Source organism: Notothenia coriiceps, unplaced genomic scaffold (assembly GCF_000735185.1).
Source record: "Notothenia coriiceps isolate Sejong01 unplaced genomic scaffold, NC01 NC01_scaffold00037250, whole genome shotgun sequence".
In the NCBI taxonomy this organism is placed as follows: domain Eukaryota; kingdom Metazoa; phylum Chordata; class Actinopteri; order Perciformes; family Nototheniidae; genus Notothenia; species Notothenia coriiceps.
The window spans coordinates 5,191,868-5,214,438 of record NW_011369951.1 but is presented as its reverse complement, the minus strand read 5'-3'; the positions used below and the strand labels follow the sequence as shown (position 1 = coordinate 5,214,438).

General features: G+C 43.8%; 3 protein-coding genes and 1 long non-coding RNA gene across 4 annotated transcripts in view; 2 read left to right on the top strand and 2 right to left on the bottom strand.

Annotated features, from left to right (window-relative positions):
* LOC104966774 (beta-1,3-glucosyltransferase-like) overlaps positions 1–22,571 on the bottom strand; it is a 265,583-nt gene that overhangs the window by 63,030 nt on the left and 179,982 nt on the right. The window lies entirely within an intron of this gene.
* The window catches only part of LOC104966768 (uncharacterized), a 26,087-nt gene that overhangs the window by 649 nt on the left and 2,867 nt on the right, over positions 1–22,571 (top strand). The window contains exon 2 of the long non-coding RNA XR_800674.1: positions 12,446–12,454. This is a non-coding gene — a long non-coding RNA (uncharacterized lncRNA). The remainder of the gene's footprint in view (positions 1–12,445; positions 12,455–22,571) is intronic.
* Positions 4,365–8,579, top strand: LOC104966767 (ribonucleoside-diphosphate reductase large subunit). Its single transcript, XM_010796051.1, has 4 exons — positions 4,365–4,529; positions 5,747–7,728; positions 7,942–8,130; positions 8,209–8,579. Exons 1-4 carry the CDS (start codon positions 4,511–4,513, stop codon positions 8,389–8,391), a joined length of 2,373 nt encoding a protein of 790 aa, XP_010794353.1. The 5' UTR covers positions 4,365–4,510; the 3' UTR covers positions 8,392–8,579.
* Positions 8,966–22,571, bottom strand: part of sipa1l3 (signal-induced proliferation-associated 1 like 3) — a 36,024-nt gene continuing 22,418 nt past the window's right edge. The window contains exons 12-23 of the mRNA XM_010796052.1: positions 19,568–19,819; positions 18,818–18,991; positions 18,106–18,230; positions 17,245–17,360; positions 16,718–17,160; positions 15,190–15,414; positions 14,755–14,917; positions 14,173–14,347; positions 13,782–13,958; positions 13,076–13,202; positions 12,577–12,658; positions 8,966–12,293 (exon numbers count right to left, since the gene is read on the bottom strand). Of these exons, the coding sequence (XP_010794354.1) occupies positions 12,099–12,293; positions 12,577–12,658; positions 13,076–13,202; positions 13,782–13,958; positions 14,173–14,347; positions 14,755–14,917; positions 15,190–15,414; positions 16,718–17,160; positions 17,245–17,360; positions 18,106–18,230; positions 18,818–18,991; positions 19,568–19,819 (2,254 nt within the window). The 3' untranslated portion in view covers positions 8,966–12,098. The remainder of the gene's footprint in view (positions 12,294–12,576; positions 12,659–13,075; positions 13,203–13,781; positions 13,959–14,172; positions 14,348–14,754; positions 14,918–15,189; positions 15,415–16,717; positions 17,161–17,244; positions 17,361–18,105; positions 18,231–18,817; positions 18,992–19,567; positions 19,820–22,571) is intronic.

Below are 22,571 nucleotides of genomic sequence, written 5' to 3'. Positions count from 1 at the left end.
CAGGATGGTGGAGATAAGACCTGAAGGACAAGAGATGTCTGTTTCTCACCACAGCCTGGAGCCATGGTGGTGTGTGTGGACCCTGCAGGGTGGAGGGCGTGTGGCATGCCGCTCGGCCAGGTGGACGGGACCGTGCAGCGGAGTCTGAGTTGCCGGGTCCCTCTTCAAACGGGGGACTCTTCCCTAATGAATACACATGCTTTGAAGGGACATGGGAGGTTTCTGGAGAAAAGGGGATGAAGATTTAAATAATGTAGCCAGCCAACTGGAAGCCAGTTTCTTTCTGCCAGAGGATGTGTGTGTGTATTCCTTTAGTACGTACATCTAATTCTCTATGGCCTCTTGAGGTGTATCTGCCTTATTTTTTCGTTATGGATCTGTCTGCTCATAAGAATCAGTGCTGGAGGTTTCAGCCTTTTTTCTTATCCTGTACTGCAGGCACATGCCAGAGGGGTACATTAGAGTATAAAGCAAAATTGGAACATACAAGTCCATTATTATCACATCTTTTCCTGAGGTTCAAATAATTTTACGTAATAGGACAGCCTAATTTGTCAACATCTGCTCCGGGCCTGTTATCGGTATATCGAGTGTAAACCTGCACATTCAGTGGTTGAATGCTAAACCAGTAGATGAACTCAGTCATCGTATTAAATACAAATCAGTTGCTTTTTGATATTACATTTTTTTCCTGTCCGGCGACCATGTATTTCCAGGTGTGCTTAATTTTAAGTTTGTGGATAAAACTGAAAGGAGGTTTGCCTTCCTATGGGAGTAAAAAAAAAAGATCATATTCATTGATAATATTTAAAAAACCCTCTGTTGATTAGCTAGACATGGGAAATCATTGGGGGGGGGGGGGGGGGGCCTTAGTATAAACTGTTTCCAATACATAATATTTCGTATATCAATATTTTAATAAGGTGGACAACTGGTTGATTTGTTAGCGTGTTCAGTAACCATAGGGGATATGGTAGTTATCAAATAAGTATAAGATGTGCACGCGGTTATGTAAGTTTTTACAAGATGTAATGCACTGTTGTTGGGGGGGGGGAGGACCGCCCCTTCCATATGAGTGTGTGTGTACGGCGGGCATGAGGCGTGCATGACGGGACGAGTTGTGTTCGTATGTGGAAAAGTCATACTCAGTGCGGTGAACGCTGGCTTTATTGCTACTGTAACCGTAGCACCCCACGCAATAGTTGGGACTGTGTACTGATGTCAGTAAAAAAGGTTTGCCCGCCCCAAGCGCAAATTTCAAACTCTGCCTATGACTGGACATCAACACACATGTAGCAAGACACAACTTTGCACACACCTGCTGTTTGAACAATGAAAGCTGGGCATCCAGAGAGGTGACGAGCTCCAGCATCATAGCACAGGGCACGGCCGAGTCACTGGCCCCCAGAAACACCTTCTCTGGGGCCCGAGGGTCTGGAGGCAGGGCCTTGGAGTCGTAGTGGCAGGCCAGGAGCAGCCTGCGAGGGGCCGAAGGATCCAGAGTGGCAACGATGTTGGTGAAGGGGACCTGGCCCCGGGGGGTCACGGACTGGAAGGAGTCCAAGTCCACGGCCCAGCCGGCAGACAGCGAGGACAGAGTGGAGGTGATGTGCTGAGCAGAGAGGGCGGGTTAGAGGCGAGTGAGGCAAATATGTAAAGTGTGGGAAACTATAACTATTTACACACCTGCTGCACAGCCAGGCTGCCAGGAGTCCCTGGGAGCCTCTCGATTAGGATGGGCCTCAGATGGGTCTCCCACAGGCGGGTACCATCCACCTGAGAGGCCAGGCGGCGGATTTGAGCCGGAGAGCACTTGCTGGCTTTGTGGGACAACTGGATGTGAAGGGAAATAATTCATTGAAAATAAATCAAGAAAAACAATTTAATCAAAAGGTAAGGCAGCAAAGAGTGATAGCAACACAGAGAATGAAGAGTAAGAGTATGTCTTCTTTACGGCTTGTTGTGGTGAAGAGGAGGGGTTGTGCTCCAAATCTGACAAGAGCTTGGCAGCAACTTAAACATTTAAATGATCATTTCCTTCCACTATTTTCTTTACATTTGGCATCTCTGCACATCCGTACATCCTGAAAGAGGGATCTCTCCTCAGTTCCCCAATTATTGTCCTGATAAATATTGTTTATTTGCATTTTCTACAATTGTAGTCCCAAATGTTCCTCAAAGGGCTTCAGTTAAGCTAAGTAAATTCTAATTTAGAATTGACTTAGGATGAAAAGTAGATAACATCCCATTTGAATGCAGCCAACAATTACTTACATTGTGAATTAAACTGCAGAATTATTAGTGTTGAATTGTTTTGCACATAACATGATAGTGATAAGTATGCATAACATGTCCCTAATGTTCAAGATGATGGTATTGGACTTGTTTTTTGTCTGAGTTTGACATTTAAAGACTGTTTTCAAACAATTGGACTTTTCATTGAAGAGGGGGCCACCTTGTATCCAGCAGCAGATTTTTTTAAAATGAAAAACATGTCTGGAGGATTAGGACCAACGTTTCTTATCACATGACTCCTGACATGAGACAGAAAATCAGCACATCACTAGAATCTGAGAATATTTCTAAGTTTTGTAAAAAATAAAATAAAAAATAGTTAGAAGGTTATTAATGTATTATCTTTCTGTCCATGGAGTAATAGTGGATACATTGATTGACAAATAGTTTCAGCACTAGGCATGTGATCATCTACAAGTTTTAGTTTATTATTAGGTGTCACTAATTTGGCCCTTTAATGTATCCAATATTTAGTCCCCACTAACAAATCACATATCTGATTACAAGATGTTATAATACCAAAATTCAGACAATGCAACCCAATCTGGTAGTGGCTATTATATTTCAGAGACAGTGAACACTGTGAGGTCCCACAAGCCACAACAGACAGGTAAAGTTGAACAGTCTGTGTTATAGATCTGTCATAATGTCTCTCACCCTGTCTTTGGTCAGATCTGCCGCTGCTGGCATGCGGTTCCCAGGTCCATCGCTGGTGTCGTTGGACAGGTAAACCCCCAGCACCACCGCCAGCACCAGGACCCCGAGCAAGCAGAGCAGCAGGACCCGGGCCCGGGGCATCCGCAGCCGGTCACAGCCGGGCAGGGAGCCGCTACTCGGCTGCAGAGGCTTGTACTTCCGACTGGACCTGGACATGACGAGAGAGGAGGCTTCGAGACAGGAGTCCTTCAACAGCGACGTGTCCAAACAGACTTGTGGAGCATGTAGGAGGGATATTCACACAGGAAGTGGAGCTGCAGTAGGCTGTCTGTCAGCCCGGTGCTTCAGATGCAGCAGTCTGCAGTGCTACTCCATCATACAAATTCATGCTTTACATTGCATAGCAGCCCCGGTCTTTGAAGGCTGCTTTACTGCAAATTCATCCTGGATATTTGTATATCTACACAGAAATTGGTATCTATTTGGTTGTGTAGCAAGCAGAAACTATTTTCTGCTGTGTTAAACCTATTTGTATCCACTAACAGCTATAAGGATAAAGAACTGAAAAACAGAGACAATATAATACACTTGTGATAACTTTCCTGGTGCAGTAGTCCATTCAAAAACGGACAAAGTATGTTAATGGCGGAACCTGTTCCTGTCAAACAGTCCTTGTCAAAGGAGGACTTCTTTAAGGTTTTTAATTATGGTTGGCAAACTGCATTTTGGCGAGCTACCGCCACCTACTGACCTGTAGAAGGAACTAGTCAATTGTATTCATTCAAGATATACAGTTTAATACAAAATTAAAATGAAAGCACATAAGTACATTTTGTATTTACACAAGTACTGCACCTAAGAACACATTTGTGCTTAATTTAAATGGTGTTATGTTAGGTAACTACTAAGAAATAGGGTGCACAAATTTTCCCTCTGAGATGTAGTGAAGTTTAACTTTAATGAAGTAGAATAGGATGGAGTTTATAAAGTAAAGTACAATTTCATGAAAAAGTGTACTTAGGTACAATACTTGAGTATGTTCTAAGTTATTTTCCTAATATTCATAGATTCAATACATTCTTTTGTATTGAGTCAATCATTTACTCAATACACAAGAATAAAAGAACCTCTAGTTATCATTTACTGTAAATGATAACTAGAGGTCTTGGTTCATGTCACAACCATGGTCACAACAGAACAAAACAAAACCTGTTGGTTATATGACCTACTTCTCTATCCCGCCAGAATGTAATCTGGGGAAAATTAAGGGGAAAGGAAAATGACATTCTAACCTGTTGCTATTGGTTCTCAGACAGGAAGTCTCGCAATATCTCCCTGCTGATTGGTCAGAATGCCTGTTCATCTACGCCCTCAGCGGCGACGCCTTCCGTACAAATACAGCGTTAGCGGGATACTTTAGGAGTTCATCGCGCTTTCTCCTCTGAGTGTGGACATAGAGTTAGTGTCCCTCAGCACATTTTGACACAAAAGGAGAAGATCAAGTTGCTGGAGAGAGCTGCTGTTTTCTCGGGGACGAGTTACTTCACACTTTGCCAGAATGCATGTGCTTAAGCGAGGTGAGCAGTTTTGTGTTGTTATGGATCAGGCCTCAGTTAGCTTCAGTGCCCTGTCAATAATAATGTCTTAATGCAATGTTATGCTTCCTCTCTCTGACTCTTTTATATAACATACTATCTAAACTTAAACGACATGCTGGAGTCAGTGAAGCAGTGTTAAGCGGTTAGACTAAAGTTAATTTACTAAGTCATGATTTCTAGTTAACCAGTGTCACTAACAGGCTACAGACAGGGTTTATTGTTCTAACTAACTCATCTGCCAAGTTAACAAGCACGTCCTTTAAACATTCACATTGATAACCAGTTGGCTGTGTACACTAGCATTGCCTAATTAAATGTGAAATGTGAGCCTTTCTGCGTCTTATTGCTATGAGCCTTTGTCATAGTTCGCGCCAAAAGATATAATTGACAGGCCTTCCTGCATGTCACTGTGTCCCAGTGAGGCTCTGGTTAAGACATTGTAGGCTGAAGACCAGGAAGAGTTTGTCTATGCAGTTATATTTGACAAACACTCACTTTAAAAACGTGCAGCAGTAGCTTTTTGTCAACTAGTTGATGTTAAACTGCACAGATAATGTAAAAATCACAAACTAATTTGCTTCATGACTTTATACAGAGCCAGTTTTAATTAAAGGAACAGGTACAATTATATATTGTATCATTTAAAAACAAGGCAACTAGTGTACAGACAGTTATCACAAAGATTACCCTAGATAATTCATTTCTGGCAAATTATTTTTGGACTTGTGGAATGGTTGTGAAAACTTACAGTTTCAATTAGACCATGGGCGTGTTCATATTTGATAAATAATTAACATTTCCTTAATTATATAATAAAATGTATACCTCCCTTTTTTAATTGAGGTTATTTGCTTTCCTTATTGCAAAAGCAATTTTCCACTGGGCGGCTTGTAATGCAGAAAAGGAAAGTGTTAAAAGGAAGTAAATGCAAGAAGATATTTTAGACAAATATGTTGAAATGAGAAAAGGTTTAATAAAAGATGAAGACATCTAATAATATAACAATAAAATGACGTGCATCAACTCTAATTGTATTGTTAAAAGAAAGTAAAGTGATGTAACAACCTTACTGGCTTCATTATGACTTCTTATTAAGGCAGTTTACTGTTAAATCTCTACTCTTTTATTGTATAATTTTGATAACTGTCTGTACACAGTGTTTGTTAACTGAAGTGTTTATTTGTCTCGTTTTTCAGATGGACGCCAGGAGCGCGTCATGTTCGATAAAATCACCTCCCGAATCCAGAAGCTGTGCTACGGGCTGAACTCTGACTTTGTGGATGCGACCCAGATTACGATGAAGGTGATTCAGGGTTTGTACAGCGGCGTCACCACCGTGGAGCTCGACACGCTGGCCGCTGAGATCACCGCCACCCTCACAACCAAACACCCCGACTACGCCATCCTCGCCGCACGTATCGCAGTCTCTAACCTGCACAAAGAGACGAAGAAGGTGTTTAGCGAGGTGATGGAGGACCTGTACAACTACATCAACCCATTAAATAAACGCCACTCTCCCATGATCTCCAAGGCGACGCTTGACCTCGTCCTCGCGAACAAAGACCGCCTCAACTCGGCCATCATCTTCGACAGAGATTTCTCCTACAACTTCTTCGGTTTCAAGACTCTGGAGCGATCCTACCTGTTGAAGATCAACGGCAAAGTGGCGGAGCGTCCGCAGCACATGCTCATGAGAGTGTCTGTGGGGATCCACGGGACGGACATCGAAGCTGCCATCGAGACCTACAACCTGCTGTCAGAGAAGTGGTTCACCCACGCATCCCCGACGCTCTTCAACGCAGGCACCAACAGGCCTCAGCTGTCCAGCTGCTTCCTGCTCGCCATGAAGGACGACAGCATCGAAGGCATTTACGACACGCTGAAGCAATGCGCCCTCATCTCCAAATCAGCGGGAGGGATCGGAGTGGCCGTCAGCAACATCAGATCAACGGGGAGCTACATCGCCGGCACCAACGGCAACTCCAACGGGCTCGTCCCCATGCTGAGGGTTTATAACAACACGGCGCGTTATGTCGACCAGGGTGGCAACAAGAGACCTGGAGCCTTCGCCATGTACCTGGAGCCCTGGCACTTTGACGTGTTTGACTTCCTGGAGCTGAAGAAAAACACGGGAACGGAAGAGCAGAGAGCCAGAGACCTTTTCTACGGCCTGTGGATCCCCGACCTGTTCATGAGGAGGGTGGAGAGCAACGAGGACTGGTCCCTGATGTGTCCCAGCGAGTGCCCCGGGCTGGATGAGTGCTGGGGGGAGGAGTTTGAGAAGCTCTACACCTCGTTTGAGAAGGAGGGGCGGGTGAAGCGTGTGGTGAAGGCTCAGCAGGTGTGGCACGCCATTATCGAGTCCCAGACAGAAACGGGTACGCCGTACATGCTGTACAAAGACGCCTGCAACAGGAAGACCAACCACCAGAACCTGGGCACCATCAAGTCCAGCAACCTGTGCACAGAAATCATCGAATACACCAGCCACGACGAGGTGGCTGTCTGCAATCTGGCATCCATCGCTCTCAACATGTACGTCACCCCTGAGAAGACATTTGACTTTAAAAAACTAGAACAAGTCACCAAAGTGATCGTGAAGAACTTGAACAAGATCATCGAAATTAACTTCTATCCCGTGCCTGAGGCGGAGAAATCCAACAAGCGCCACCGGCCGATTGGAATTGGCGTACAGGGTCTCGCCGACGCCTTCATCCTCATGCGTTTCCCGTTTGAAAGCCCCGAGGCTCAGCTGCTCAACATCCAGATCTTTGAGACCATTTACTACGCCGCCCTGGAGGCGAGCTGTGAGGCGGCCGCTGAGCACGGCCCCTACGAGACGTACGAGGGCTGCCCCGTCAGCAAAGGCATCCTGCAGTACGACATGTGGGACAAGACCCCCACCGACCTGCTGGACTGGAAGCTGCTGAAGGAGAAGATCGCCAAGCACGGCATTCGGAACAGCCTGCTGCTGGCCCCCATGCCCACCGCCTCAACAGCTCAGATCCTGGGCAACAATGAGTCCATCGAGCCCTACACCAGCAACATCTACACCCGCAGGGTGCTCTCCGGAGAGTTCCAGATCGTTAATCCCCACCTGCTCAAAGACTTGACGGAGAAGGGGCTGTGGAGCGAGGAGATGAAGAACCAGCTGATCGGGCACAACGGCTCCATTCAGGTACTCACCCACATCATGGGAAATGCTTTGTTTTGTCAAGATACTGATTTCATTACTTTGTTTGAGTGGTATGATCACTCTGCTGCTTTTTCTTTTTGGTAAAGTTTTGAGTTTTTTTTACTTTTAGTCAAACATTTTGAATGTCATTTGATCAATAAAGCTGCTGCTGTCAATCTGTTTCCGCTCTGACGATTGTTTTTTTTCTCCCAACAGGACATTGATGGGATTCCAGATGACATCAAGCAGCTGTACAAAACCGTTTGGGAAATCTCGCAGAAGACCATACTCAAGATGGCTGCCGATCGCGGCGCCTTCATCGACCAGAGCCAGTCCCTGAACATCCACATCGCTGAGCCGAACTACGGCAAGCTGACCAGCATGCACTTCTACGGCTGGAAACAAGTAAGGGAGCTGAATTAGAAGATAAGTTATTACTATGAATGCAACAAAATGTGTTAAACCCTCCTCTTCCTCTCCCAGGGTCTGAAGACAGGGATGTACTACCTGAGGACGAAGCCGGCTGCCAACCCCATCCAGTTCACGCTGAACAAGGAGCAGCTGAAGGAGTCCCAGAAGGACTCGGAGGAGGTGAAGGAGCTTAACCTCGCTGCCATGGTGTGCTCTCTGGAGAACAGAGACGACTGCCTGATGTGTGGGTCCTGAACGCCTCACAGTCCTGATGTTATACACCTGTAACTACTCCAGAAACTTGAGCAATTATCTGAACACACGATGTATAGAAATTTATTTTAGTGTTCTGTCGACTCTCTTTATGTCCAATATTAACTAAAATATGTTTTCTTTATGTTGGAACTCAAAATGTATTTGTAATAAAAATGTTTTACATGCAAGTTGTTTCATCCTGTTCCTGTGAGCTGGTGGGGAGAACTAAAAACATTTAAGCTAAAACACATATATAGCATAAAGAAAGGTAGGACATGTGGGTTCAAAACATACATGTTACCATGAGGAGCAAATATTGAGCCTTTACTTCTAATGGCCAAAGATTCATTGTGAATGAGCTAAAAAAATACTATTCAGAATGTCAACTCAAATAAACCCTGATTCAAACTTTGAAAAGTGATTTTATATAGAATGAACTGGATAGTGTGTTTTGGTGTGTTCTGCACACAGATTGTTGAACTACCACTTGTCCTAACATTTAAAGGAAATCACACGTTTTCTGATAATTATTTTTAATATATTTTTTATAAAATAATGAAAACATAATTTACACTTTTAAATGTACAAGTTATTATTACAACCCAAAGAAAAACAATTTCCAACCAATATGTTGTCTGTGCATCACGCAGCCTGCCACAAACAGGAAAAATGCCAGAAAATAGAAAACGACGAGGAATCATACAGATCAATTTTGTACAGAGATCAGAAGTCAAATGGCATACACAAATAAAAACACAGTACCCTCATCTTCACTACTGTCTGCAACAGTGGGAATGTGTTAAAAAATAAATTATCAAAATATTTAACATCTAAAAAAAACAAACCTAGTTATAATATTACCATTAACCGTAATGCATTATTGATTTGTTCAACAAGGATCGTTGTGTGTGCTTTAAATAGCTTCAAATTATACAGAACATGAACAAACTTTAGATTAAAAAAGAAACCTTGGCCCTTGTCAGCAAACTAATAAGACCGTCACAGCGAGGAGCAGGAGAGCGTCACGGCAGGAAGAGGCGCTTTCTCTGTGGAGGATCTGAACATTTATTTCAGAGAAACTGGTCAAGGTATTATTCCGGAACCGACGCAAAAAGGTCCAACAATTTAAAAAAGTTACTCGTATCAAATCTGAATAACTGCAGAGTAAAGGAGCTGAAAGCAGAAGGAAATGAGTCCGACTACAGCACATGTTCCCTCTTGAGTCTGTGGAATAAAATAGTTTTCCAGTAGGAGTGAGCGATAGTGTGGCCAAAATCATGGAAGTGTGATATACTGCAAATCAATACTAGATTTTAAAACGTTTCTATAGTTATTGTCAGCAGTATCAATACACAGGTATCAGCTGTGCTTTCTGCCCTCCAAAAGGAATGTGACACATCGCTCCTGAAAGGAATCTATTGATCCAATTTGTAAGACTGATATAAATATTTTCCCCTTCTGTGTTTATGACAGTTTTAACAGATGGAAAAAAGGGACATTTATCTAGATAAACCCCCTTTTTTCACAGGTCAAATAAACATTTCTTCACCTGCTTTTAAGTCAGAAAACAGTTAAGATCAAATTTAGAAAATGGATCACCAGATTTAGTTCTCTCACTTGCCTTTCAGGACATTTTATATGAAGATCAATTGAGAAACTGTTAATATTTTTCTATTCAAGCCTAATTCAGCAGATGAAATGCCTCTGAACAAAGTAATACATCAATAAGCGTTCCTTACAATGACCTTATCACTACAATGGTTTTAAAATTTTGGCAAAACCCATTTTGACATCCTCTCAGGCTTGAATGTGTCACATCGCCCACTCCTAACTGATGGTTTAGTTTATTCAAAGCGTTGTGAGGAACCTGAGCGATTAGGATTTACAGTTCCAGTCAGACCAGAGAAGAAGAGACCTCCGGATCATAAGAAGTAGCAGATGATTCGTCAGCGATATCAAAACTGACACAGGAAGAGTCATCGTCTGCACGGATGTATTGTCCATTCAGTACCAGCGTTCAAAAACATTATTTCTGTATGAAAAATAGATATAGTAGACAATATCGGTAAGCAAGCGAGCGGTATAAATAGTGTCTCATGTTTTCACTTGGGTCGTCACAGAACACGGGGACAAATCCTCGCACACAGGCAGAAGTGTTGTGGGTTCATGTACAGTAAATGTTTCCTGTAAGCACACGTGACCAATGGCAGCGTCGTTTAGAGTTTTATGTAAAGAATAGTTTGACATTTTTGAGAATACCATCACTCAGTTTCTAGCAGTGAGATTGACACCACCCACATATTTGTCTGTTAAAAATGCAACCCTACAAGGTTAGCTTAGCATACTGTCTGGAAAGGAGGGAAACAGCTAGCCTGGCTTTGTCTACAAAATCGACTTTTCAGCACATTAAGTCTATGTTTCTAAATGTTTTGACCTTTATGGCCAATAAATTGTAATTGCAGGTCTGTTTGTGGATATCAATTCCAAGAATAAAATTCAGCTAAGACTCCTTGAAGTAACTCATCTCTTAGCCACAACAGATAGTCCATTAGACGAGGAATTGTCCTTTTAAATAGTTTTTTTTCTGGTATTAGATTATTTAGATATCATGTTAAATAATGAGCTTTAGAGGTGCAAGTGGGCCGTCAAGCTGGCTGTTCTCCCCTGCGTGAGATCTTTATGACAAGCTAAAAGCTTTCTAATGATGTTACTACAAAATGTCAAACTACTGCTTTAAATATTAGGAAACTAAGTTGATTTCAAAGACGTACTGGGATGAGGACTCAAGGTTAAAATAATTATCCAGTCCATTTAGATTTGAGATGAAACGGCACTGCTGAAAAACAGAAGATAATATTCAAAACAATGCACTACATTAGAGATATGGAACTATAATTAATATCACTGAGCTTCATGACATCGACCTTTAACACCCACACAGCACGCCGATGGCTTGTTTCACATCTGAAGGGCCACAGGTTCACCCATGTAAACGGAGGAGAGAAAAATATCGTGGCCCACAAGATTTCATATTACAGTAAACTAGTTTGTTCAGCACTCGAAACGTCCCATAGCACACACACACACACACACACACACACACACACACACACACACACACACACACACACACACACACACACACACACACACACACACACACACACACACACAGAATAAAATGCTTCGTGAACACACACACTGTTGTGCCATTACGTTTCTGAGAATTCGCTGTACCATCAATTACACACACACACACACCCACCCCTCTTTAGTACATCAATATCAGTACAATATGGGAAATATTGATACATGAGAGCAGGCATGTATCTACAGTACAATGTCTGTATAGCTTCCATTACTTCTAGTGCATTCTGGGAGATGCAGTCTGTAATGAGTCTTGTTGTTTTTTTGGCTGATTCGCTGCAGGAACAGTATTAGGCCTCTCCAGGTGATGATTCTCTAAAACAGTTTCCTCTCCTTCTCGCTCCTCTGGCATAGTAGCATATTTATATATATGAAAAGTATATAAGACTTTTTGACTTGAGTTTATAAAAATAAGAGAAAAGAGAGGGAGGCTCTCTGGGAGTGGTTCTGCATTTTAAAAATCCAGTTTTTCTGTTTCCTTGCTCTCTTTACGGTTTAAGGCAGTCCAGTGGAAGCACCCCCCTCTGTGGCCGGGTGCTCTATTCCCCCTCCTGCAGGAGTCACTCCCTCTTAGATTCAGCCTCGTACGTTAAGGAGTTAGCCTCGTTGTCGCTCTCGGTCGCGTCGTTGTTATTATAAAGTCTGCTGAACTTGCGCAGCTGCTCGCTGGCCGACAGGCTCTCCACCTGCAGCCGCTGGTTGTTCTCCCGCAGGTTGGCCATCTCTGCCAGCAGAACCACTTTATCATGCTTCTCCTGAGGCAACAAGACATGAGAAAAGGAGATGAGAAAACATGACTCGGACTGGACAATAAATAGAAATTCACTGTTATTAAAGGGTTAGTTATTAATCATTAATCATTAGGTCTATAAAATGTCAGAAATAGATGAAAAAAGGAACATCCCAGTTTTTTAAAGTCCAAGATGATTGTGCCTTTTAAGCTCAGTTCCAAACCCAGATACATTACAGTGTGAGACAGACAAACTAAAACATTATTTTCTTCTTCCAAAAGCAAAAATGTGAAAAGAAGATTCTCACTCTTTCCAGATCATTGTTCAGCTGCTTTAACATCACTTCCAGGTTGTAGAGCCGCCCGGACAGATTGTTGGGCACCTCGTCACTGTAAACAAAACACAGATGACTAAACAACGGCACGCACTCTAAGAATAAAAATAGTGTGCAGACGTAATGTAGACGGGTAGGAGGACAGGTTTTTCAGGTGTTTGTGAATGTGCATTCATTCTTGAGTAAGTCTGTGTGAACTGTAGCTCTTATACTAATTGCTGCTCAATGGTAGGACACACACACACACACACACACACACACACACACACACACACACACACACACACACACACACACACACACACACACACACACACACACACACACACACACAGTGTTTACTAGTGAAATACAGAGGAGTCAACAAGCTGGGGATTCAGTTCAAAGCCTGACAGTAGATGACCACCAGGTGGCTGCAGAGACACACAGTTCTCTGGCTGCTCTCATCTACAACAAAGTGAGGTTCAGTTACCCGCTGAAGGTCGGCGTGGTCCGTGGAGTCTGAGGAGTCTGAAACTGGACTGGACTGACGACAGGTCTCATGTCCGGACCCCCACCCTGCGGCTCCGTCAGTGAGAAGGGGGAAACTGCTCTTTGTGCTGCAACAGACATAGAACCACACTTTGTAAAAAGCTGCATTGAAGAGGCTTTTTCCCCCAGGTTTCCCTCGGGGTACAAGACACAATCACAGCTCCTGGCAGCAGGTGAGGTTTAGGATCGAGTGTTGGCTTGAGTTTAGTGTGTTTGTCAGAGCTTTGTGGCTGCAGAGCACACCAGGGACAGGAGAGAGAGACAGAAACAAACTGACGGAGAGAGAGAGATCGTCTACAAGGTTAAGACCAACGTACTGACATCTCTTTCTTTCCCAGGAGTGTCATGTGACAGAAGACAACATCCAATGTCCCACATCCAACAGTGAGTTGAATGCTTCTTTAAAAAAAAATTCTTGCAAAACCATGGTTACAACTGAGCATTAATAATTTGTGGGGATTTTGATTTGTTTAATTCAGCAGTAAAACCATACATGAATTGTACATACAGGTTTGAATGATTCTTTTTGACATTTCTGATACCATATATTTGAACAGTTTGTTTCCATGATTTCTCTGCATGTGTAATGTTTTGTTGTGTACAGTTTGTGTGTGATGTGAATGGATGCTTTTGTGAGTTGAACAAACCTAGTCTTGAGGTGTCTGCTGCCTCACCTTCGTACACCTTAGCAGCGTTAACCAGGCTGGACCACTCGAGGCCGCAGGCTGTGTCAGGGAGAGGCATCAGCCCGGGGTCCAGCCTCCTCAGGGGGGGCACTTTGTCTCTGACTTCAGTGAGAGACAGCTCCGAGGCAGACAGAGGCACTGAGGGGAGAACAGCTGCAGTGAGTGAAATAACCTCCTCGTGAAACAAGGACATACTGAAAGGTAGTGGAGCTTATGTAAGCAACAAATAACGTGTACATAACAATCATAATAGGATTGTTTTCACTATTAAGCTCCTTGTCTCGCCACAGAATGAAACTAGGCAGCTTATACTCAACACAGCACAGGTTTTGTCCACTCTGTTTAAACTCACCCTTCTTGCTCAGCACGTGGACGTTAGAGATGGCGTGTTTGCGTGTGGGCAGCGTGCACGTGAACAGGACGTCGTTAGGCGTTGTCGGGTTCTCAGAGTTAGCGAAGCTCGCCTCTCTGCGCCCGCTGCACAGAGACTCGTCTGAAAAGGTGCGCTGCAGAGTTCGTCTGGGAGACTGAAAGGAGGAAAAGTGACGGAGATCAGAGCGCTTACAGGTCACATCAAATATATGCATATAACTATGTCACATTTCAATTTGAACTGCTTCCCTCCGGAGGGCGCTTGAGACTCCCATAAGTCTACAATAATGTATTTGTCCATAGTGCATATCTATTAAATACAAAGTTAATCATACAGGGCGACGCAACATCCCACAAGTAGCTTCATTTACACATTAGTACTTTGTGTCATAAGCCTGTTGGACTGTATATAATGGCATGATTCAACTTCAAGCCCTCCCAATGTTTTTACTTATTTGTAAACTCATATTGATGGGTGAATTTGTGCCTTGTGGACGATATAATTGTTCAAGCAAACTAAAGCATTACTGATCTAACTGTGAGGTGTTGGTGTGTTCCTCACTGGGTCTCTTTGGGGCGTCTCCCCCACGTTGTCCATGATGATCAGTTTCTTCAGGTCGTCTTCGATGGTGCTTTTGTACGTCCGTCGTGGAGAACGCAGGTCCCTCAGCGAGGCTCGGAGCCGAGGCTGTCCAAACACGTTCTTTGAGTTGGTGTCCACCTGCCTGAAGACACGAGACAAGAGACAAGAGACATGAGCACCAAAAACACAAAGGGTATCTTCTCCCAACATCTAACCGTTAACAGATCAATGTTTCAGTAGCTGGTTTTAGGCTGAATTAGCACTGAAGACACTCAATACCATAATCTGGTATGATCAAATGTTGAATTAGAATTTGTAGTCAATATCATTATTTACATTGTGAAGCTTTTCGGTACAGTCCCTTTAACAGAAGAGGGAAAGGCTCTCTTCTGAAGCTCTCAGTCACTAACTTACTTCTTGCTGCTGTCAGAGCTGGTCGTCGTGGTGATGTTTGAAGGCGAGGAGCCGTTGTCGTCATTCAGCCATGGGCTTTGTCTGCTCTTTCCATAAAAAGCCTTGGGAGCGGAGCTGGACAGAGGGATGGAGCTTAGATGAGAGGAAGTTGGTGTCGTCGTAGCAGCGCGGACGGGCCGGGCTTTCTCAGCTGTCGGAGTCTTGTAACCCTGCGGTGTGTAGGCCCTGAGAGGACACACAGGTGTACACCGGGTTAATGCATCACATTCAACAACAAACTGCTCTCTCTCTCTCTCTCTTTGAAATAGATGAGACACGTGCTAAATAGGAAGTGAGAGGACACAAAGGATTTGAAATGCGCACCAAGTGTAGCACTAGAGGGAAAGCCTTTTCAGTTTTTTATGAAGTGATGAAACATTTTTATTTAAAGAACATTTTCAATTTAAAATAAGATAATCAGATCACAGAAACGATTGTGCAGGGAAAAACATTTTCTCCACAGAAGATAACTCCATTGTTTGAATAAGTCTTAATGCTAAGCTCAGCTGACCATGTTGATCTCCTCATTCAACTCTCGATCACAAGACCTAAACTCTTCCTTTAGAAAGACCTTTGTAACAACCATGTGATCCTCTGGCATGTAAGGCTGGCATACACATATCATTTAAAAAAGGATGGAAAAAACGATATTAAGTTTGACTTTTCTGCTCTCTTTTGCCTTTCCCCATAAGCATCATTTATTCTCGTAGCATCGTCCTTTCCCCCTCTTTATTGATTTATGTGTAATTAAAGTTGAGGTAGCGCTGTCTGCTTAACAACAGCATCACACAGCTATTGAGCGGTAACAGCTGAGGAAAACATCAGAAGAGTTAGGAACTTCCATCATCCATCAAGCGACCAGACGTGTGTTTTATCCATCAAACAAATTCTTTAAAAACACACAACCAACATTTAAAAAAAACTGCTAAATTACCCAACTGAATTATTCATCATTTAGAAGGCAGTCTTTCTTTTGAAATCTTCTGACCAAAACAAAACATCAACACCATCTGTAAAATTGTTCACAATACCTGCGATGAATCATCAGTGTCCTTCTGTTTTTACCTAATATCTATATTTTGTTGATGTTTCTAAACAACCCAGGCACAGACTGCAGCATCACAGTCGGTTGTACTGAGGCTTTAAACACAGAGGGTTTTAATCCAACACAGAGAGGACGAAGCCTTTGAACGCATGTGTGCCTTATGTCTGCATGCATTTATAATGTTGGGGGAAGGAAGAGCAGAAGGGATCACATGATGCAGCTGTATGTTCCACCAGGTTTAAGCTGCTTTGCATCCTTCATGTACCCTTTAAAGATAGAGTCGTCATACTATTGTGGTGGCACATAATGGCTGCTTCATTCATTTAATTCTTAAAGCTTAATATTCACACTCTCAATTAAGATGAACAGCATTAAAGGTTAAGGTATCATGTTAGAAAAATGATATCATAAAAGATGCATCACATCAGAGAGTCGGCGTCTCACCTGGGTTTGAAAGCATCCATTTTTTCGGCGCTGGATCCAGGAGGCGGGAACGTCTTGGTCCGGTACCCTTTGTTCTGATTGGCTGCAGCTGGTATGATGGGAGACGACTCCCGCCTCCTCCCCTCCCCGCTGCTGCCGCTACTCCTCCCCACCGATAGCTCCTGCCCCCCCCCATACGTCCCGAAGCACTGCAAGGGCTTGTGGCTGTTGGGCATGTTCACGAGGCGGGTGTTGTTGTAATGGGTTGAGGCGTCGATGCCGCTGTCGTTGGACCCCCCCTTGTTGAGATGGTCTGGGTCAGGTTCTGTTGGGTCGCCAAGGCAACCCCCAGGAACCCGTTCACCTACAGGTCCCCCGTCGAACCAGCGCTCGTCGCTGTGTCCGCTGGAGGCGTTGCTGGACAGAGTGTTGCTGCTGGAGTGGCTCGAGTACTGAGTCTCGCCCTGTAGAGGACAAGAGAGAAACATTCAGAGACACTCAAGCAGGCAAGGAGAGAAGAAATGAGAGCGGGAGGTGACGAGTCTGACCTTGGAGTTTCTGTTTGGAGAGTCCTTCCCCGGGACATCCTGTCTGGTCGGTCTCCTCTGCCCCCCTCCACCACCCGGCCCCCGAGACGACGACGCTGGGATGTGCCAGAGGGGCTCTAGACAGAAACACACAGACACTCAGAGGATTAAAGCAAATGACACTGAACCGCCATGGTTGGATAAGAGGATTAAATACTTATAGCACATCTAAACACTGACCACCAACACACCCAATCACACCGTCATCTCTACTCGGCTATCTACTCTGTGTACTGATAACAATAATATTTAAACAATTGAATACTGATATCTTGGTAATGCACTTTGATATAGTGTATACAAATAATCCAACACCTCTTAAGTACATTTGTTTTTACTTTCTATTCTCACCATGTCACCATCGCCAAACATACAAGTGAGTGTAATTCATTTGCAAAGATACAACGCACAATAAATGTAGTTAAAGTCAAGTATGATTAACTTACAACCTGTGTTTACATTTCTTGGCCACAGCCAACAGTTGCCAGCAAATTTGGAGCAACTTTATCAGTGATTAGTAGTCTTGCTTTGGCCACCTGATGAATACAAGTCTAAAATGATTCAATCTCTTTTAGCTCGGTTTTTGGTCTCTACCAACTCCTAAAAAATATCTTCTTCACTATGTCAACCAGCTAGTCAGCTTTCCTGTCAGCTATTCCACCAAAATACATCAGGCTGCTGAGGTCGACAACGGATAATACCTGAAAGTGCATCGAAGGGACAATATTGCAGTCCAAAAAAAATTAAACCAAAGAGCAAAAGAAGGCTAACGCTCTAAAAAGCGGAGTCATGTGATGGCAGGTGTTTTTAAAGGTGGTGTACCTGTTTTGCAGCGCTCCATAGTGCTCTCCTGGCTGGTGAAGCCTGAGGAAGACTCTCCGCTGGAGGTGACGTCCACACTGAGGTGAGGCTCATACGGCAGCAGGGGGCGTTGTCCTGCTCCATATCTACACATCATATAGGATCATAAGAGGAGGGAGGGCATTTGATTAATAAACACATAAATGCTAATATGATTTACATGTGAGTTAATTAGATGTATACATGCAGTAGTTTACGCACGCACACAGACGGAAGGAAATATGTTCCTAACTGAAACTAAAACACACTACAATTATTCTCTTAAGAAAGCCCTTAAAATGTAGAGCTTGGATTTGAATTTCAGTTTCTGTTTTGCATCCTGATGGCAGTTGAATAAAACACATTTCTCCGGTTGGGTGAGATGTTACCAGCCTCCACACAGTGAGGAAGAGCCGCCCACACAACAGATCCTTCCTCAGGGAGACAGTGTGTTCGTACACGTCTAACTGCAGATCTGAACACATTACTCTGCCTCATCTCATGAACACAGATAATCCACCCCTAAGCACACAAAACTGTTGTAATGAGTAATATCGGACATGTTTAGTCAAGATTACAGGAGTAGCGGCAGGGAAGTCTGAAAACAAAAGGCCACACACACACACACACACACACACACACACACACACACACACACACACACACACACACACACACACACACACACACACACCTGTCGGGGGAGGGTTTGTAGCGTACGAAGGGGCCCGGTGTGATTCCAGGCGGCCCCATCGAGGAGAGGCCGACCAGGCCGGAGGAGGGCGAGGAGAAGCTGGCTGAGGGGTTCCTGTAGGGCAGCATCCCTGCAGGAGACAGGCTGTAGTGGTTCTCTGGGTAGCTCACCGGCCTGCAGGAGAGAAAGAGGGGGGGAGAGAGAGAGGGGGAGAGAGAGAGGGGGAGAGAGAGAGAGGGAGACGGTAACCAACAGAACAACAGAGAGACCACAGAGAGGGTGTTACTAGAACACATGAAGCTATTTTGCTAGATTCAGTTATAAAATGCTACAGAGCAGACAGCTAGCGGCAAGCCACCTGCCTGTCAATCAAAGTGGACAATACCTTAACTAAGCAGAGTTAAAATTAAATTCTTAAATATTTAGTTTTAGAGGATCACCGAAGTTACGTTACAAACCTGTTTTAATAAAAATCAGCAAACTGTTTTGCTCCTTTTAATATACATATTTGTTACAGTACATCAGGTTACTATCAATTATCATTACCAGATAACCCAGATAAATTAATTAAAGATATTGATGCTGCCACACCAAGTCCTACCCCTAATCTCTTTCAATAGATTTTCTGCCTTTTTCCTTTATCACATTGCCCCCAAAAGGATTTCAAAGCAAATACAAAATAACCCAATTGGGTCTTTTAAGTAACCTAATGATACTAAATACATTGTGCACTGTCATTCTGAGTCTCACCTCTTAGAGTTTAGGTGCTGGGGCTCCCTGTAGGGAACAGGCATCAGGGTCTTGTGTGAGCGGGGCAGTGGAGGAGGTGGAGGGCCCATGGGGGCCCAGCGCTGCTGGTTGGGGGCACTGTGGAGCCCTGGAGGAATGGGGGGGCTGTCCCATCGCCACGTGGGGCGAGGGGAGGGTCTGTAGCCGGCTGCCAGAGGCTCAGGTTCTGGCTTCTGCTCCATGGTCTTCATCTCATACTCCTCTGTGCAGCCCCTAAGGAGACACACCACAAGGGATCAGAAGCCTGACACTCAAACATCCTCATCTTTCCACCATGATTTGGATCAGCTCAGTAAAAAGCAGCAGCATCCTTTCTGCAGCTTTATTAATCAACTCTGTGGACTCCAGCCTGATACCCAACCTAAATATGTTTTACTCATCATTATTTCATTCACACAGCAACTGACAAGTAAGGGCATAATGCATCAAATATGCATAGAGGATGTATTTAAAATGAGAGGCCAAGAGAAGGGGGGAAAAGGGGATGAGAGAGAGAATGGCAGTCATGTGCCAAACATTTTTTATGATATTCATTGCAATTTTGAAAGAGTCTAAGGAACTGTCTATATTACAATTATTTTGACCAATGGCTAAAATATATTCCTTTACTGTAATAAGAAACAAACAAAAAAATTATGATTTTTGAGTCTAAAACATTTTTGCTTAAGGCTGACTTCAATAATTTGAACTACGAATACTTGTTGTTGTCCTATCCAGTATGAATGTCTTTGTTCTTCAGGCTTTTGCTTTCTTTACAAAAAAGGTCTTGATTCTTTCATAGTTTTGCATTTCATTTGCATTTTTTAATAAAGCGGCGAAGCGCCAACAACTGCAGTTCCGGAAATGGCCACTTGAGGCTGGTTCCAAAACGATCTTGTTAAAATACTCCACTTTACAGCCTGGTGCAAAGAATTGTTTTTTACTAATTTGGCCTTGCTAAAACGCAAATCATGACAATTGCACAGCAGTATTTTTTGAATAATAATTACCTGTTTAATTATATTAATGTGTATGAGTTAAGAGATACAGGTGGGCTCTGTCAAGTGTCGCTAGTGGCTAGCTATAAGTCAAATAACAGCAACAAATTGTAAGCGGCATTTTCTTTACCAGAAAATATTTCCAAATAAATTGTACATTGTGAACAGTTTGAAATATTCTGAAAAATGTAGTTTTTTTTAAGGATAAGTTAAAATGCACAAAATAATGCTTTTTCTAGGCTATAATTATAATAAATCAATCATTTCGATTTAATTCACCTCAATTGTGTTGCTGAGACTAACAGATACAAAAACACCCAAATTAGCTAAATAGATACCAGCAGAAGTAAGAAGATATATTTTCTTTAGTGTGCAGCCTAGATTAACCGTAGAGCCTGGACACAATAAACCGTCCATCTGCTCTGTAACAAGACTGTCAAACATCAAACATAAACTGTAGAGAGATAAAAGAACAGACACCTATACATCTGTAGAAAATAACAATAGTAGTAGAGAACAAAGAATAATGGCAGTACCAAAAACAATATCCATGAACACAACACGTGGTCAGGAGGCTTTGATCAATCAAGAAATACTACCATTACATATCCATACAGTAACATAGCAGTAGCACAAACCTTAGCGAGAGCAGAGCCTACAAATGTCTTCCATCACAGCAGCGGAGGCGACAGCTGCACACGTGGTCGAACACGACAACATCACGCCTTTCCCCCTCTGTACCCCTCCGTCTTGCATGAGCACGGCGGCGAGTCAGAGCGTAAAAGGAAAAACACTTCCAACTCCGCTTTCTCTTTCTTTCTCTCCTCCACCCACCTCGCTCCTCAGCGAGCGCTCCTCTGCCTCTCCAGCTCAATAAAGCCTGCCTCTCTCTCTATCTCTCTCCTTTCTCCCCCTTTCACTCGCTCAGTGCATTCATTTTTAATTAATCACTTCCACTCAGTGATATATATTATTTATTTATTTTTGAGGTCTTCTTTTTTTTTCTCCTGCAGATTTCAGGCCTTAATCTCATGCAATCTGCTTGCCTGGCACACATTGGCAAACGAGTCCAAGAGAGAGAGAGAGAGAGAGTTTTGTTTTTGGCTTTTTCTTTTTTCTTTTGCTTGTTTTGTTTTGTTTTTTTTCAATTGTATCTTGTCTCTGTCTCGATTGTTCGCAGCTCCCGGGCATGAATTGTCGCACCGCCGAATCGAGACAGGTGGGTGGTATTAAACTCCTGTCCCTCCGCGCATTACGTGGAGGAGACCTGTGCCACTATTCGACGCCGGACTCGGTATCAATACTATCTCTGCGAGGTAACTCGCGTGTCTTGTCTGACAAACACACGGAAACCGCCTATCCACACTCTGCATTTCGAGACAGGTCTCTTTGCGTCGGACTGTCCTACCGGAACGGTTCGACGATATAAGTGTACGGGTAATACTGTCCGCCCCTTCTCGCGAGCGTTCGGAACACACTCGACATAGATCTTGGGGGGGGGAACACCCTGTATCACGTGAATAAAAAAAGGGGTAAGAGGGGGAACTGGCCGTTCTTACGCACGCGGTCATTCGAGGTATGTCTCGGTAAAAGGTACGTGTTGAGATGTGCGTCGGAACGTCAACGCGGATGTACCTCGCGAGATGTATTGGTACGTCGCGTGTGTGCCGGGTCCCTCCACCGGGGGGGTTTAATCGGAGGGCACAGGACGTTATACCGCAGACCGCTTCTGATTTTCGGCGGGGTCGAACATATCGGGAGCTGGACTCTGCTTGAGGAGTCTGAAGCAACTCCTTGTGTTGTCCTCGCCCAAGCGCGACTCACGGAGCGGGACGGATGCAGTTGGGGCGCTAGTTTTCCGTTGAGCCCGACGGGATAGGCTGTGCCTCGGACGCAGTCGAGCCTGTGAAGAGTCTTAACCGGCTTCAGCCCCGTACGTCGATTTTCGAACAATAAGTGTACTGTCACGAAAGTCCATCTCGGAACGT

Excerpts from the sequence above, each read along its gene's own strand:
- LOC104966767 (XM_010796051.1), top strand. Across the intron at positions 7,729-7,941 it reads GGCACAACGGCTCCATTCAG|GACATTGATGGGATTCCAGA; the intron begins GTACTCACCCAC and ends TTCTCCCAACAG. Across the intron at positions 8,131-8,208 it reads ACTTCTACGGCTGGAAACAA|GGTCTGAAGACAGGGATGTA; the intron begins GTAAGGGAGCTG and ends TTCCTCTCCCAG.